Source organism: Drosophila bipectinata, chromosome 3R (assembly GCF_030179905.1).
Source record: "Drosophila bipectinata strain 14024-0381.07 chromosome 3R, DbipHiC1v2, whole genome shotgun sequence".
NCBI lineage: Eukaryota > Metazoa > Arthropoda > Insecta > Diptera > Drosophilidae > Drosophila > Drosophila bipectinata.
In genome coordinates, this window is record NC_091739.1 from 9,293,036 (window position 1) to 9,310,538 (window position 17,503).

The window sequence follows — 17,503 nt, forward strand, 5'->3', positions numbered from 1 at the left end:
CCAACCAATCATTGGATCCTTCTGCTTGTGCTTCTGTCCCCTGGTGCTGCTCCTGCTCCTGCTGCACTGCTCTTTCGTTTTATGACATTTTATTATACCAATTAGAGTTTTCTCCTTTGCATTGTTTCGGGCTCATGCCTCATGACAGACATTTCCCCGGTCCATTGTTCCCATCGGGCAGAATTCGTCCGTTGCCTTTATTCTCGATTCTTTTCCATTGTTTTCCTTATTCCTGGTTTTTCTTTTAGTTTTCCTTACACCTATTTCAGCTGATGACTGCTCAGAATTTACGGCTCTCGATTGTGCTTTAACATTTATTCATAGAGTGTTGTACTGGTGCTCCTGGACGTCCTGGTTGTCCTGTTAGTTCGGGTGCCACTTCAGTGAAAACACTGGCAACACATTCCTTCAAATGCTGCAACACTTGGCCCAGCCAGTTGCTGTTGTTGCTGCTTCATGCTCGACACACAAATGACATTTACATTTTGAGCACATAATGTAGGGAGAATTTGCTCCTAGAATTTCTTTTTTTTTCGTCCTTTTTTGTGTGTCCAGGAGAAGCACTCTTGGCCCCGGTAGTTTTTTTCAGGTGATAATTGCATACGGCGCCGTGCACTCAACAACAGCAGCAGCAGCTACAAAATTCCAGCAACACTACAAGTTGGATGTTTCTGCCACTGTTGCAATTGCCGCTTCTGTAACTGCTGCTGTTGCTGTTTTTCGTGTAGCCAGCAACTAACAACTTCCTACAGTTGGAGAGCAGCTTCATGGCTTTAATTTTGCTGCAACAAGCAAATATTGTTGAGCTCAAGGACACAGTAAAAAACTGAATCCTTTTTGAGTTACTCATCAGTCTCAATGTGATTTTTCAGGTACCTTTACGAAACTATTACATACTTTTTTTTTTAAAAACGTTTAATATATTAAATGTAATGCAAATTTAATAACATTTTTTACAGTGACGCTGAGAGCAAAAACAAATTATTGAAAGCACTACAGGCAGGGAAATTAAAGGGAAGCCTCCTGGCCAACGGCTTAAGCCGTTTATCAAACGAACTGACCAGCATCCTGACAGGCAATAAATTAACGAACCTAAATATAAACAGCTGATACAGTTGAACCTTTCGAAGGGTGGTTGGGCCGTCGGGGCGAAATAAAAGCCCACTTCAAAGAGACTGCCATGAAAAGTGGCTTAGTCGGAATATGTATTTTCTTCGGCCGCCTTGGCGGAGAAGAGGCTTTTGGCTTTAAAAGCGTTAGCAGAGAACGAAAGCCACTTTAGACGCATGTGATGCGATGATCAAAGGCAAGCCAAAAGCTGAGGGCAAACTTTATTGAACCAACTTTGTTACAGGTGGCTCGAAAGAGGTCACAGAAGTGGCAAAAGTGGCAAAGGGGCAAAAGGCAGATTGTGGTCCTAAGTGGCTGAAACGCAAGTTGGATTACAGATAAATCAGCAGCAAGATGAGCAGCTAAAAATAGAGTTGCCGAGCAGAAGACTAACAAGATTATGCACTTCACGGCTAGTTGGAAAACTTTTCTATACAAAGCCATGCGACCAGGAAATGTCACTACCACTTTTAAATTAAAGCGTAAACGAAACGAATTTCCCAACCATAAAAAGTTGTTTCATAATAGTTGGAATACTTAGTTTTCAAACGATGGGCTTGCATACATTGGTTGTGCTGACATTACTCGGCTTCGGCCTTTTAGGCCAACATCTGACGGAGGGTATGTTGGTTGGTCGATTAATTATTCTATTCATTATAACAAAACTCATTGGTATTTGCTTTACAGCTAACTGCGAGGATACCACCCATGACTTTTGGAAAGATGAGAGCCAAGTCGATGAAGGCACTTGCAGTCGTCCGCTGGAAACTCCCCAGGAGGAAGAAGCTATGGGTCCAAAAATAGGCCTAAATGGCGCTAAAGAATCCTTTCCGGAACGGACTAAACATGAAGTCCGGCCGCAGTCTTTTATGGACACCCTTGTAAAAGTAGGCTTATTTTTATGGCAGGTTATAAGGTGGTATTTTAATTTGAAATAAATAATCGTAAGCTGTTGGAAAAAGCCTTGGATGGGCAATACGATTTTTTAGAGTGCATCAGATTCAAGAGAAGACTGATCCATTTAGCCAGTGCGCACTAGTTTTGTGTTTATTTTGAGGCAGTAACATGTTTGTTTCACTTTTCTTTGTGCCTAGTTCTAGCCCCCTTGGTTGCATTTGCAATCTGAGTTATGAAAACGTTTCGTTTGGCTTTGTTGCTGAATTGTTCTCTATTGTGGCTTTGTTTACGTTTCTGCCTTGCATGCATTTCACATGAGCCGGCAGTTTCCGCTTTCCATTTGGTTTATTGCGAATTTTATTGTATAATGGTAGTTTATGCTCAACGCCATACACCAGGCCGTGTAAATAATTGTTCTGTTCTGGGCAAGCCGCTTTCGTCCTACACCAACCATTCATACCAGGATTAAATTAAAAATGGCCTAGTTGACAGAGGATGTGTTTACTGGACTGATGACCAAACTACTCAAAAAAAAGGGAATAAAGGAATATAATCATTAATTTTCATACAGATAACTTCATTTACAGAGACAGAAACAGTTAATTATTTTATTAAAAATATTAAATGTTTGGTAACTAAACAACAATGTGAGCCTGGTAATTAAAACACAGACAAAGAAGAGATTCTTTTATTTTTTTAAGTGGCTCTGATTATGGTTTTTTATGAGCCTTTTTTTTAATCGAATTTAAATCCCTCACTTAATAGTTAGGCTAAGCAGGCCCAAATAGGCTTATCTTCTAGCCATATTAATCTAAAACAAAAGTTAATTATACTAAATAAAGCTGGGCGACTGCTGTTCGGGCTATTAGGCTAATGGGCTTGCATAAAACTTTGGCCGGCTGAGAACAAACTGGCTGAAACAAACAAACAAACCAACTGCAGTAAAAACAAAGCGTGTAGAAATAATGTGCTAAATGAACAAAGCTCTAGTTTTAGTCCTTTTTTGTGAGGGTGTGCAAATACTTGCGAAATACAAATAAAATTAAGTAAAATTCAAACTCAAAGCAGCAGTGTCGGAGGCCAAAACCGAAGCTCTCGACCGAAAAGCGCACCGGAAATTTTTGGAAAGCGTTCAACGAAAAACTCTGAAATAATTAAAAACTAATTAAAGGGGTGGACAGGAGTCGGGCAGTGTGGCATGTGGCAAGCTGTTGTAAAACTTAATTAACTAAATGAGAGCTGGAACAACAAGAGCAATAACAATAACGCCACAGAAGTGTGTTGTCCGAGCGCACACACACGAGGCGTATGAGTAATTTAATCATGTTTCATGCTGTCATGACCAAGCAAAGGCGATCCAAAGAGTTGCGTTTTGTTGACACCCACAGAATGCAATTTGCGCCACAAAACAAACAAGGAAAATCTTAGGAAAGTGCAGGAAAATGGGGCAAAATACGAGGCGGCGAACAAAAGTCAAACAAAGTTATATCCCAGATTGGATTTTAAGTTTTCGGATTTGATGCTGCTCACAGAATGCTTTTAAAATAATATGAATGAGAAAAGCATAAATATTTGCGAAATCCTCTAAGACTGCATTTTCTTTAAAATTCCTGTTTATAATCCTAGTCTTTATAAATAATTTTCAATGTAATTCAAGCTGGAAACCATTCATTATTAAATATTCTCAATTGAGTTGGGATTATAAAAAGTCTTAAAGATAACTTTGCATTGCCTTTACCCATGCTTCCCCATGCTTTTACTTGCTGTACACTTTTCCTCGGGGCAACATACTGGTATTGACTTGGTTATTTGCTTTTCCACTTCAGTCGAATCAACCAGTCGTCTTCAGACACCTTCCCACAGTCTCACCTGGGTCGAGGGCACTTCACGCACGTGCCATCAACCTGGAATAGAAACAAACAAAAACCTAAACCTAGAAGCCAAAGAAGCAAGAGTTCCGCACTTCTTTCTTTGCCATCTGGCTTAAGTACGGTGTGTCTGGCATACTGACTGTAAAGCAGAACACTGAGAAAAAACATAGAACAAACAAAGAAACCTTAAATTTTAAACATATGTGTTTGTGTATATAGAATAAAGTTACTTTGGCACACTCTACAAATAAAAGGTTCATCTTCGCCATAAACTAACTCAATTCTCGCAATGTAAAGGTCATAGGAGTGGGGCCATCTGATATGCAAAAGCAACTTCACGGCCCAAGCAACTCAGTCTAGGGCCGAGGAGACAGTTGGCCATTAATGAAAAGTGACAGCTGCATCGGAGGAGATTGAATGTGAAAACAAAAGAAAGCACTGAAGGCTTTCATTTCTCACAAATGCCTGTTCTCATTGTGGGCCACAACTGATTGCCGTTGGCTATAATTCATTTCCGTTGCTGCACTTGTGACCGATTCCGGATCCGAGTCCAGCTGGGATACCCATCAGGCACTGCATGGGCAGCTGTACAGTGGCACTAGTACAGGCACTGTGGACTCACATATTGAAAACGTTTTGGCATAGACAAATCTACGCCAGTTCAGGCCCCGTCCAGAGCCGTCCCAACCCTTGACTGCAGTCCGACTTGATTGAACGACATTACTCTGAAACCTCAGGCCGGCGACTGAGCGCCTCGGATTCGATTTCTGGCTGTTGGTCGATGCCTGTCTGCCACTGCCCGCCATTCAACATCCAGTGGCCACTCAATTGGATTTCGGAGCAGGCCATTGTTTGTGGTTGTTGGCCAGAATCCGCAGTCATATCCGTAATTGGAGCGATATCTTTGAGAGCGTCAGAGACCAAGCGCTGCCGATTGCTTCGAATTGGAATAACTTTAGTTTAAAGATACAAATTATGAAGTGTTGACTGCACCATTTAATTTCCTTAAAGCATCAACTTAAAATGGTAAAACGTCAAATGGCATTGCTAGTTCGGGCCTTTTGAGGCCAAAGAGCAGTTCACTCGGGCGTATGCGCATTATCATACGGAGTCATTGGCCCAGCTCGTACATTAAGAGATTGGCCCTAGCCAACCCTTCCGTCGGATTGTGTGTCCCATTTCGCTACAGAAATGCAAATTACTCTAATCCCCCGAAGGTCTGTTGCCGTTTGGATTGTTGCCTTTCGTCCTGTGTATGCCTGATCAAAGTCAAACAACGGGCACATTCCTAGCTGCATTTGCCACACATTCGTATGCATATATTCCGGGTATCTGTTGGCCGAATTGTCCAGAGAAATTCCTTGGCAATCCCATGTCGTAGTGTCATGTGGCTAAACTCTGACCTGACTGCTCCAGCCACAATCCCCGCCTTGGCTCCTCATTAGCTGGCCACTCCCATTGATGGGCGCACGTGTGAGAAAGGATGGTCAAGGATATGGCATCCTCTTCTCCGGAATTATGCAAATGACTTGAAATTTCGCATTGGATAATTTTCCTATTAGCACGTAAAGCTTAATATAAAAGCACACTTAATGCCCGAGAGCACCAGCAGTGCCAGTGAAATGGCTGCCTCAACAGTTGTATAAATGCACCAAAAAACAACCTTCCAAAAAAATAAATAAAATTAAAACCAAAATAAAAAAAGAAACAAATTGCGTCGCATTTAATTAAAAATGTAATTACCCATGCTTTGCTACTTTCCCAGCAATTGAAGCCATGCCCGAAGGCCGTACAATCATTTTCGGAGAATTTTTGTAAATTTAATTGTCGAGTTCTTCTTCCCGGGATGTGGTCACTTACTGATGGTCACAAATTGTTTAACAAACTTTATACCCTCGTAGAGGATGGTTCCAAGCTCGCTTAAAGATGTAACATTTAAATATCTTATAGTGCTTAAATCTCCTGCTTCTCTTTGACTTTTCTTTTGACAAATTAAAACTAAAATTTTCATTATTTCCCTACCTGCTAGCTACTATTTCGATTTGTAAAAATTTTAAAAAAATTTCAAAATTCCCGAAAAAATTGCCAATTGAACATGGAGGAACTGTCGGACGTGGAAAAGTCGCTTTACCTCGCCATGAACGAGTTGAATGTCCAGAAACTGGAGGACTACAATCATAGTTTTGACCAACTGCACAAAAACGAACGTGGTGTGGTAACTGTGAAGGAGCTGGGCTCCATGATACGTTCTATGGGCGTAGACCCAACAGACGCAGAGCTGGAAGACATATTCAACGCCTCCGACGTGGATGGCAACGGCGAGATCGACTTCAAGGAGTTCTGCTACATAATGGCGCTTTATGAGCACGAGGAGCGGAACGAGAACCTTCAGGTATTCAAGATGTTCGACAAAGACGGTGACGGTTACATAACCGAAGAGGATCTTCTGAAACTGTTGGAGCACACGGACTTGTCCAACGATGTTCTGGCCGTGAGAAAGCTATTGGACTCTGAGAAAGATGGCCGGATAAGTTGTGAACAATTTTTGGCCATGATGACCATGAGCTCCCAGTATCCTCAACCAAACCACAATTCCTAAATATGTAGAGGTCATTTTTTCCTCAAATTTCAATTCATTCCTTTTTCATTCATTCTTTTTGAATCGAAATTCTGTATGAATAAAATTCCTTGTTTATTAAAAAAAATTTTACTCTTTTAATACCTCAGCAGGCTTTCGAAATATGATTCATTTAAATATGACTCAAAATTTGTAGTTGATGACAAAATTGTAGCCCAGAATTAACCAAATTCACATTTTATTTGAAAAAAATTTGTAATCTAAAAGTATTTTAAGTTCGCCATGGATGATTACGATTTCAGCACACCGCCGCCGGAAGTGCGAGTCATTCACACCCACAACTTGAATGACGAGCAGGTGAAGGACCTTGAGGAGGCATTTGCACTTTTCGATAAGGATGACACCAAGGTGATTCCCATTAAACATCTAAAGGACTGCCTGCGGGCCGTGGCCCACAACCCCCCCGAAAACGAGTTGCAGGATTACATCACTGAAATCGACACGGACAACTCCGGTGAGCTGTATCTCAGCGACTTTCTCTACATCATGTCTAAGAGGTACGAGGACATGACACCCGAGGATGAAGTTATACTTGCGTTCAAGGTCTTCGACAAGGAGGACAAGGGCTTCATTCCTGAGACCGAGTTTCGTCAGATAATCACTAACATGGGCGAGGAAATGGACGAGGATGAAATCGAGGAGATGATCCGCGACGCAGACGCCAACACGGAAATGAACATTGAGTATGTCAAGTTTGTGCAAATGATGATGGAGACTTAGGACTAAACACAATACCCTAAAAAAAGGACAAAGGTTAAAATTTAAATATTATTTTTTTTTTGATACACTCAGGCATTATTTTTATTTAGAAATCCTAAAGGACGGATGGACTCAACTCGGAGCATAATATTCCTCCATGGCTGAAGCAAGAATATGTTTAAAGACAATTGGATGCACATTTATTAACCTCGATTGAAAATTATTTGTTTAAAATAGTGATTTTTACAAATAAAATTATTTATTTATTACCCTTTATTAACTATGACTTTGTATTAATGTCTATTACTCGTAATTGCAAGTATTTTTACCTGAACTGTGTCTTAGTTTTACCTCGTTTTATACTTCAAAGCAAAAATGTTTCAGTAAAAACTAGTTAAAAATTTGAAGTAAGCATTTGGTGACCTACAAAATTTCCCAGGTCCCTCCCCCTAAGCCTAAGTCATGGATTTTACGGATTTTATGACTCCGCCGCCCGAGGAGCGAATAATCCGCAGCCACAACCTTTCCGACGAGCAGCTCAAGGACCTGGAAACGGCCTTTTCGCTATTCGACCATGAAAATAACCAGGTTATTCTCATGAAAGAGCTGCGACCCCTCATGCGGAGTGTAGCTTACCACCCCACGGACCTGGAGCTGCAGGACATCACCAACGAAATCGATCCGGAGGGTCTGGGGGAGCTGCATCTCAGCGACTTCCTGTACGTAATGTCCGAGAAGTATGCAAACATGACCCCCGAGGACGAGATCATTGCTGCTTTCAGGGTCTTCGACATGGAGGGTACCGGCTTTATTGCCGAATCGGAGTTCCGCCACATTATGACGAATCTGGGCGAGAAATTGACCGAGGACGAGATTGAGGAAATCATTCGGGATGCCGACTCCAATATTGAGGGAAACATCGACTACGTTCGTTTCGTTAACATGATGTCCGAGACATGAGGAACCTGGGCAGGCTTGGCTTTAGGGGGCTGGGAAGCTTGACATTTCAGTCTCAAAACCATTTCGACCCAGTTGCCTTCATAAATTCCAATTCCAAATTCACTCGATTTCTCCATACCAGCTTTGAGCTTCCGAACAAATAACACATCTGGGAAATATATTCTTAGATAAATTTTAACCATGAGCGACCTAACGGAGGAACAGGTGGCCGAGTTCAAGGAAGCCTTCACTCAGTTTGACACGGATGGAACCGGCAAGATCTCCACCCGGGAGCTGGGGGCTGTGATGCGCTCACTGGGCCAGAACCCCACAGAGACCGAGCTGCAGGACATGATCGCCGAGATAGACAACGACCCCAATGGCATGATGGACTTCAACGAATTCTGCACAATAATGGCCAAGCAAATGCGCGAAACCGACACCGAGGAGGAGATGCGCGAGGCCTTCAAGATCTTCGACCGCGATGGCGACGGATTCATTTCGCCGGCTGAGCTGCGGTTCGTGATGATCAATCTGGGCGAGAAGGTCACTGACGAGGAGATCGATGAGATGATCCGCGAGGCCGACTTCGACGGCGACGGCATGATCAACTACGAGGAGTTCGTTTGGATGATTGGTCAGAAGTAGTGGGCCAATTCATTTTATCACATTTTACCGAAATAAAACTTACGCAAGGTCATAGTTTAAAAGGGTTTTTTCATCCTGGCAGAAGGTATTAGAAGTATGGTAAAAATGGTGCAACATATAATTGTGACCCTATAATGTATATATTTCTTGATAATGATAAGCTCCTGATTCTTATAACCATGTCCATCTGTTTGTATGCAAACTAGTCTCTCATTTTCAAAGCCATTAACTATCACACACCCCTTCTTTTCTTTGCATGCATGATAAAAGTCGCAACGGCCGAGATCGGCCAAATATTATATATTCTATTAATTTTTTTATCAAATAAAAAATAATAATATATGTTTGTTTATAAATTTAAAATATGGGCGTCTAGAAGTTCGTAATAGATTACAATAATAGAGTAATAGAGTACAATCTTACCAATTTTTTTTGCGTACGATAACATCCAGAAGATGAAGATAATTTGGTAACTATTTAATAAAATATTTTAAAATAAATTATTAAAATTAAACGCCCTCCTCCTCGATTCTCATAGGTTGCACTTAAGCAAACCCGAAAAATCGGAAAAATTCAAATTTATTTTTTATTTTCTTTTTGTTGTCTTTTTTTTTTTATCATTTTTGTTGTTGTAATTGTTGTTTTTTTTGCAAATATAACCGAATATACCTTGTAATTGCCATAGTTGAAACAACGATGGCCAACTATACTGTATTTCCATATATATATTTGCAGAATGTAACCCATCCGGTACGATCTTTTAACATAAGCTGGCACTTTACTCCAATGGTATATTAACTCTGTCCGAAGTAAGCTTTCCTTTGTTGTTTTAATCTATACTTTAATATTAGTCATCTTGAATTTTTTAGATTTTCTAGAATAAATCTTTTACCTACTCTTTAACTAGAATTTTTCAAGTATTCTCCACTTAACATTTTTCGTATAACATTCCGGTTATTGTGGTTGCTTTGAGAATTTTCCTGACCCGTCCCACACTGCCTCGCTCTGTCTCTCAGGTGAAAACTGCCAACATGAAACACTACGAGTGGTTTTAGTCAGCTTTCCCCTTTCCGGGCCAAATGCTCTTACCTCCCGCACACGACGGCACCTTTGTGGCCAGACGAACAATTTTCCTGTTGCTTAAATTCAATTTGCTTATGCATTAAAATTAAATTTTACTGTGGCCTCAACGGCCCCAGTTGGTCCGCTTTCCAGGATGACTCACTCGCAAACGAGATTCGTTTGCATCTCCGGGGATCGAGAGCCTTGTGTCTGACTTTATAAATATTTCGTGTGCATATAGAACGAGTGTACCCGCATACATACATATGGGTATATTTCCAATTTTTCGGGGCAAAAGTTTCGGTTTCTGTTTCGGCCACAGCTCAGACATGTCAAAATGCCAACTTGCTTAATTGAGAGTCCACAAAAACATTGAAACCCAAAACGAGACCTTAACTGCAGTGTGCATCCACATGAAATAAGAACAAAGGGCCGAGCAGATTCCAATTTCAGATCTGACATCAATAAGCACTTACGGTGGCATAAATATTATATATAGTCGTACGTGCAAATATACATGTGTGTCTATATTGCTGGGAGCCCAGCTCCCAGCCCAATGACATCGGCACATCGCCAACTCACCACATAGACGTTGAGTCAGTTAGCAGGGCCCAGGACATTCCGATGTCCTGGCTGCAAAGGAAATTGAATTTGCGGGCAGAGGCCCTGACGGAGCATTCGGGGACATAGCAGTGGCAAAGGACCCATGAACCGGGGCCATTGCAATGTGGGACAGGATATTTGAGTGGCAAGAAAATCAAAAGCAGGCAAGATCAGATCGCCGAGTTTTCTTTGAGCTTGATATATTGGTGTCTTTACACAAGGCTTGGAACTCTTAAATGCGGGATTGGCAACTGCATTTCCCTTGATTCAATAGAGAAACATCAAAAGTATAGTATTTTACTAGCATCTAAGCCCAAAACCTCGCCCTCATTTTGGTGAGTGTGTTCAAAAAAATCATTTAGCTGACCGAAATTTTCATGCACTTCGAACACTTCTAGGAGATGCTTTTTGCGGTTTACCGCCCTCGTTTCGTGCTCAGAGTGTCATTGCGATGGGCAGGGGATGGAACACTTCCGCACAGGCACTTGAATGCCCAAAAAGGCGCATGCAAGTGTCGAGGTCCATGGACAAGGACAAGAGTGTCCTGGCCAGCAGAGGCACACAAATACGTACTGGCCGCATTCACAGTTTAAACTATTCGAGTTATCTGTTAACTCTAATTGGGAGAGAAATGGTCTTGTGTGTGGGGACTTAAACTCAAGTTTGTGATTTTATTACGTATACGCCTTGTGGATCCGGAAACTGAGCAAGGCTGCGGCCAAGAACCCTTTTTTGTGGCCATAACAAACTTAGCCGCTTAATGGCGGAGCTTTCTCTTCGGGCTCTCAATCAAATGGGGGGAAAATCCGAGGCTTTTCGTTCCTTGGGGAAGTTGGCAAACCCTTTCCGGATTAACAGATCAACGCACAAATGACCCGAGCAATCGTCTTGGGCTTTCCTATTCCCTATTTTGCTCTTTTTTCGACCGCTCCTTGTCAGCCATTTCGATAAGGACGAAAGCTTATCGGGGCTGAAGGACTTTGACGACCCAATTAATTCCTGTTCAACAACAAGAGCGGCTGCCGACCAACAAAAAAATAAATTGTTGCCACATGCGTAGTTAGTCTACTTTTCATGTCAGGGAAAAGGGGACTAAAAAACCAAGTGAATAAAGCACAAAAGAAAATAAAAATGGGAAACTCTTGAATGTTGAGTTAAATTGCGCGGAAAAGTTATGCGATGGCAGGTCCTGTGCGCCTGCCAGTTCCAAGTTTTTTTTTCCGAGTACGCCCCCGTTTTTTGTAACAAAAACTTTGCTAAACATTTTATTCCACAGAACTCCGGGCACGTTGGCTTAGCTAGAAACTACTTGAAAATGTAAAAATGTTCGAGCCGGAGCTGAAAAGGCAAACTTGCAGCAACTTTGAAGGCTCACATAATTATGCGCCTTGCACCACGGTCTCCTCCAGCCATGGGTCACCTCCTCCTCCAGTGCATCTGCCACCTGCTGCTCGTCTCCGTCGGCGGCAGTTCCCTCTACCACCGCCCCTGCTCGCAACAGCACCAGAACATGGATTCCAGCGAGGAACACATGCCCCGGAACTCCAAGGAGGCCTCCACCATCATTGCCCAGAAGGCAGCCCAGGAAGCCAAGATGGCCTCGGACTCCCAGCAGCCGGCAGCCATGGCCGCCGCCCACCAAGTGCGTGTCCAGCTGGCCGACAAGGCGGTACAGGCGGCGAAGGCCGCAGAGGCAGCTCTGGCCGGGAAAGAGCAGTTGGTCGAACAGCTCCAGGGAGAAGTGCGGGAGGCGGTCATAGTCGTCCAGGAAGAAAGCGCTTCTTTGGTGAACTCACAGGTCAATCTGAACGCGGCTACCACATCCGCGAAGCAGACTAGAATGCTGTTGGAAACGCTCCAGAAAACCATTAAGGTTGCCCAGGAGGCACTGAGCAACGCCGAGACAGCAGCGACGGGGGCCAAGCAGGAGCTGAGTGAGAAAATGGATTTAGTCGAGGCGGCTCGCAACCGAGCAGAGGTCCTATCCGAACACCTGCGATCCGCCAAGTTGGACTACGAGAACACGAAAAGAGCAGCCTATAGTGCCGCATGTGCGGCGTCCGAGGCGAGGCAAAAGGTTGACAGGGATCGAAGATCCATCAGCGGGGAGAGCCAGACGGCTAACGCGTTGCAAGAGCAGCAGCAGCAGCCAGAACCGAGACCGTGGGAGTCCAATGAACAGGGAAAAGCTATATTTTCTAAATGAAGACTTTTTAAATAGACAGGGTAGCAACTTTTACCACTAAACTTTCCGCAGCAGCTTTATTTTAAAGTTCATCAAACCCAGAACCCTGTTCAAATAGAACACTGTGGCACATTGACACTTTCTCGGCCGAGCGCCTTGGGGACTTTCTGCGGCAATCTAACCGTCCGGAGCCACAGGACATTGGAAAGGCAGCGTATAGCAAGGCCAAAAAAAAGGACACCAAACCCAATTGGCTTGTAAAACAATTTGACCAAAGCTATTTCGTTATAACTTTTGAGTTTTGTATTTTCTTTTCCCAATTCCCTGGCTTTCTGTTTTCCGTTTCGGGTGACAATGGATCCGGGCGTGACACAATAGGACGCATTACAAAACTTTCCAGCACACGTTTTCAATAATGATTAGTTTCGGGCCCTCATCGGGGAATTAACAAAGGATATGCGAAGACATAAAGTTTAAAGTTTTCCGTTCTCCTTCTCCGAATGGCAATAAATACATGTCGGCTGTCAGCGTATTAATTTGGTCATCAGTTGGCAACACAAAGGATTCCCCCTGGAGCGTGAAAAGTCAATAGCTAAAGGGCTCACCGAGGAGCGGTTAACTAAGCCATAAGGATATTTGGTGATTTGTGTCCTTTATTGGAAAACTATATCCCAAAATAATACATTCGATTGGCACTTGCTGGTGGAGTTATCAGGAAAAGGCAATAAACAGAAACTATTGCTAGTTGGCTTTATGATCTGGCCTAATCTGATGTATCTATAAGATAGAAAACTGTGTCCAAATAGCTGGCCAGTTTATTGGTCGGCCATGTTTTAAGAGCTCTTGGCATCCGCTTTTGACAGACGGAGGAAAAGGGTTTCCATGGAGAGGCGGCTTTTGTTTCTTTTTGGTGCGGATTTCACCTAGCTTACCAGGTTTTACACTTGGAGAAAAATATATATATATTTTTAAATTTATTAATATTCAAACAATAGAGTTATTTTAATATTTTTTGTACATTTTTATTAAAAAAACCTTTTGACAAAGCTGAGGTTAGAAGCCATCAATAAAAGGTCTCGGTGCACAGGAAGCTGTGGCTCTTTGGGGCGCATTAAGCCGCATGTGGGGGAATCATAGCCGGAACAGAACCATTTGGCTTCCCCCATACCGGGCATTCAGCTGCCAGATGCCATTGCCATTGCCTGGAATTCCACTCCACTCCACAGCCATCCCGAATATTTGCTGACACTTTAATGCCAAAGCAATCTGGCAAGTGTTGATCGCTCCGACAACTAAATAAACTACTACCAAAAGTCAGGCGCAGGCCCAGGACAACCAAGCATCTGTGGCCGGCAATGTCACTCAACGGCATCACCATAAACCACAATGCCACGCCCCCCAATCCCAAATCCCAGCCACGACCCCCTCGTCACGCCCACAAAACTGGGCCAAAATGTATTCATTTCAACACTCCAATGCGAATGGTGAGAGTTTTTGTTATCCCTGGTCCGGGTCCGGGCTTGGGTCGATTTCTCAGCTCTAGTCCGGTTTCCAATTTGCGTTCCTGCGTATTTTGGGGAAACAAATCAAAACAAATGAAATGAAATGAAATCAATTCAATGAAGCAAATCAAATTTCATGCGTATTTCGTCGCTTTTTCCTTCTGCTCGATGCTCGCTGCCCGACACCCGGTGCTGGACAATAAAAATTTTCGGCCTGAAATCGAAACCAAAGTCGAAACTGAGTAAAATCAAATCTGTTGCTGTTTTGGCCCAAAAGTTGCGGGAAATATTGTATTTATGGCTGGGAATTGTTCAAGGGGGTGTGTGTTAACGGGAAATGGGCGTTAAATTTGTGTGTGTGCGTGGTCTGGCCATTGCCATGGGCCATAAAAATCTCTGGCAACAACATAATTTGTGGAAGTTTTCTTCATTTGCCCCATCTTTTGGCAGTATTCTTGTTCGATTTCCTTGTTCGGGCTCGTATTCTGACTGTGTGACTGGCATGCAAATGAAAATCGACAATAGCATAAATTTTTCGGGTCTTAAATTGACTTTCGAACAAATACAAATGTTGCAACTCTGTTCAGAGCTGTTCCTGCCGAGCTGTCAATAGCACTGCCTCCGTAGATTTTTGTCTGCCGGCTAGTCGGCAAAGAGTCAATTTATTCCGCTCAGCTGGAGGCAGATATCATCGCATATCATTTACATTTTCACCTGGCGGCACCACCACCTTCACCTACTGGCACCCATGAAAACTCTCGAAGGTACCATCCGGAGGTATTGGATGCCATTACTATTCACTTTTATGGCAGGGAAGCCGCTGATATTTGCGAATTAATTTCATATCATTAAACATTTTCCGGGGTGTTATTATTTACCAAACTCCCAGAGACACCAGAGTGGCAAACGTACTGCAGATACCGACCCAACCCACAGTCCCGCAGTTAATTGGAAATGTATTCAGGTGGGTGGTCCTTGGGGTGATCATGGGTTAAGCGTGATGTCCTCGGTTGCGTATTGAAATTTATGCGAGCGACGAACTCTGAATGGGAAAATGTGTTTGTTTAGTTTAATGACGGTTATTATATTTCCACTGATTAATTATGGTCAATGATGCTCCCGATGGCCATAATGGTCCAGTATGTTTGTTGTTTTTCTGGTTAGGCTATTAGCTTGATTAAAGGTTATGAATATTGATTAATAGCTTGCTTTTTGATTAATCAGGGCTTAAAGCAAATAGTAACTACAACAAACTTTCTTTTTCTATTAAATTCCTAAGCACTATTGCTTCATTTCCCGAAAACAGTCGTGAACACATGATATCATTATGTAGTCTCCTAATAAATTGCAGGTCCCTCGACAACTACAACTTTTACGCTGGAAAAGTTTCTTTTCGAAAATGTTACTTTGTCGAGGATTTTAATAAAAAACCCGCCAGAAAATAAAACTTTCCCGCTAAGCAAATGCACCCCAGTGGCACTACAAAGTTTATATAATGGGTTAAGGAAAAATATTAATTTTCCACAACACTCTGGCAGGGAAAGGGTTCTCCAGCTTCACTCCCCGCCAAAAAAACTATGAAAACTCATTTAACAACTTGAAAGGGACAAAAAATAAGGGACACAGAACAAAAACACATCGCCAAATGCAAAACTTGTGTTGACAAGGCAACTGCCCCACCCAAGTTCACCCAACCAGCCACCCAGCCATCCAGCCATTGCCCACCTGGCTGAGCTCCTCCGCCAGGTGTTTGCTGATGTCTCTCCGTGCAAGTGGATTACCGGACGGATGCACTGCACACACAGACAAAGTGTGGCTGTTTCTTTTACTGTTGATGTTGCTGTTGCTGTTGCAGTTGCAACGTTGCTTTCGCAATTTCACTGACGGCGTGACAAACTTCGCACGTTGCACAAAAGACGGTGGGAGAACTTGAGAAGATTACTCAACGGCACCCCCAGCTCGGCCCCTGCACCCTGTGGCTATATATCCAGCGTTCCATTTTTTTTTTTTTATGTGTAACACAAACCCGGTACTTAGTGAAAAGTGAAAAACCAGTGTTACATTGTTGAGCTTTTAACGGTAAATTGTTGCGAGAGCAAGACCAAAGACAAAACTTTCTTTTTCCAAATGAACAACAACAAAGTTGAATGAGGTGAGGAGGTCGCCCCGCCAGGTGGGTGGCTGGATGTGTCAAGTAAGTGCAATGCTTCAAGTTGAAATTTATGCAAAGTGCGCCAGTTTAGGGGAGAAGTACTTCAGTAGTGCCAAGAATCCCCCATCAGATCCCCCGACCTTTCGGGCTCTTAGAGACATTTCTTGACAAAAGCAATTCACAATCTTTATGGAGTAATTTAATTGCGACAGCATTTTTCCAGCTTTGACATGATTTTTTCGCACAAAAGATTATCATAGAAATAATAATCCAAGCAATAGAGAATATACTCTCGTTCGAATACTTTATCATAAGTGTTTAAATTAAAAACTCCTCCTATTAAAACACCTCCTTCCCTTCAAAAATGTTAGGTCTCAGCTGATGTCTGGAACACCCCTGCAACTTTTTAAAGTATCTTTAATATATAATAAGATTTTTTTCATAAAGTCTCCTGTTACAACGAAATGACATTCTAAGAAAGAATCTGAATGGGGCTTCACCCCAGTTTTGTCAACATAATCAAAATTTCTTGCTGCTCCAAACTTTTAATAAGGATCAAGTTGCCAACAAATAGCTGCAATAGCACCAGCTGCAAGTGAAAGCCAGCTAATGGCCAAAAGTCTAGCTAGTTACGCCCTTTAAGACAACTCGGTCAGCTGTAGGAGAAAAATTAAAGATACTTTCAGGACACTTTCTGCAAGGGACCGTACAAGCTGTCAATTGTCCGCAACTTTCGGTCGGAGGGGCCATCACATCGGGCCGGCCGGGCCAAAAGCCAAAACCAATGAAATGCCACACAACTGACATGCTGACTGGCAGCCTAAGCGCTTCCCTGGCTCCTTGGCCAGGACATCCTGCTGCTGTTACTGCTCCTTTTGTTGCTGTAGTTGTTGGTGCTGGTGTGGCTCTAGCTTTGGCATCAGCTCCTTCCACTGACACAGGGAACAGGGTATGGACCAGGCTTTCCGTCCGGGTCGCAATGAATGACATGCAAGTCTGTAGTGTGCGTGATCCATTCGACCCACTCGACGCTTGTTTGACGAAATCGTAGCTGAGAGACGGCGCCCGAAGGACAAAGGAAACGATGTCCTGGCACGCAACATTTGCCTAGCCGCAGGCTAGAGATGTCAGCTTATTAAGAAAATATTGCACTATCGCTTAAATTTCAATTTTTAATAATTTACCAATATTACAAGG

At 42.8% G+C, this 17,503-nt stretch overlaps 6 protein-coding genes across 6 annotated transcripts; all 6 read left to right on the forward strand.

Annotated features, from left to right (window-relative positions):
- The first annotated feature begins 1,574 nt into the window (after positions 1–1,574).
- Positions 1,575–2,071, forward strand: LOC108128653 (BG642167). The gene is made up of 2 exons (XM_070281153.1): positions 1,575–1,731; positions 1,798–2,071. Exons 1-2 carry the CDS (start codon positions 1,662–1,664, stop codon positions 2,046–2,048), a joined length of 321 nt encoding a protein of 106 aa, XP_070137254.1. The 5' UTR covers positions 1,575–1,661; the 3' UTR covers positions 2,049–2,071.
- Positions 2,072–5,973: 3,902 nt separating this feature from the next.
- Positions 5,974–6,477, forward strand: LOC108128518 (calmodulin-like). Its single transcript, XM_017246197.2, has one exon. The coding sequence runs from the start codon at positions 5,974–5,976 to the stop codon at positions 6,475–6,477; it is 504 nt and encodes a 167-aa protein (XP_017101686.2).
- A 133-nt stretch (positions 6,478–6,610) lies between these two features.
- LOC108128594 (uncharacterized) lies at positions 6,611–7,491 on the forward strand. The gene is made up of 2 exons (XM_043212143.2): positions 6,611–7,269; positions 7,326–7,491. Exon 1 carries the CDS (start codon positions 6,739–6,741, stop codon positions 7,234–7,236), a length of 498 nt encoding a protein of 165 aa, XP_043068078.1. The 5' UTR covers positions 6,611–6,738; the 3' UTR covers positions 7,237–7,269; positions 7,326–7,491.
- Positions 7,492–7,564: 73 nt separating this feature from the next.
- LOC108128580 (calmodulin) lies at positions 7,565–8,176 on the forward strand. The gene has a single exon (XM_017246257.3). It carries the CDS (start codon positions 7,678–7,680, stop codon positions 8,173–8,175), a length of 498 nt encoding a protein of 165 aa, XP_017101746.2. The 5' UTR covers positions 7,565–7,677; the 3' UTR covers position 8,176.
- A 179-nt stretch (positions 8,177–8,355) lies between these two features.
- LOC108128582 (calmodulin-related protein 97A) lies at positions 8,356–8,854 on the forward strand. The gene has a single exon (XM_017246258.3). It carries the CDS (start codon positions 8,356–8,358, stop codon positions 8,800–8,802), a length of 447 nt encoding a protein of 148 aa, XP_017101747.1. The 3' UTR covers positions 8,803–8,854.
- Positions 8,855–11,743: 2,889 nt separating this feature from the next.
- On the forward strand, positions 11,744–12,714 carry LOC108128625 (uncharacterized protein CG45076). Its single transcript, XM_017246305.3, has one exon. The coding sequence runs from the start codon at positions 11,849–11,851 to the stop codon at positions 12,671–12,673; it is 825 nt and encodes a 274-aa protein (XP_017101794.2). The 5' UTR covers positions 11,744–11,848; the 3' UTR covers positions 12,674–12,714.
- The last annotated feature ends 4,789 nt before the right edge of the window (positions 12,715–17,503 follow it).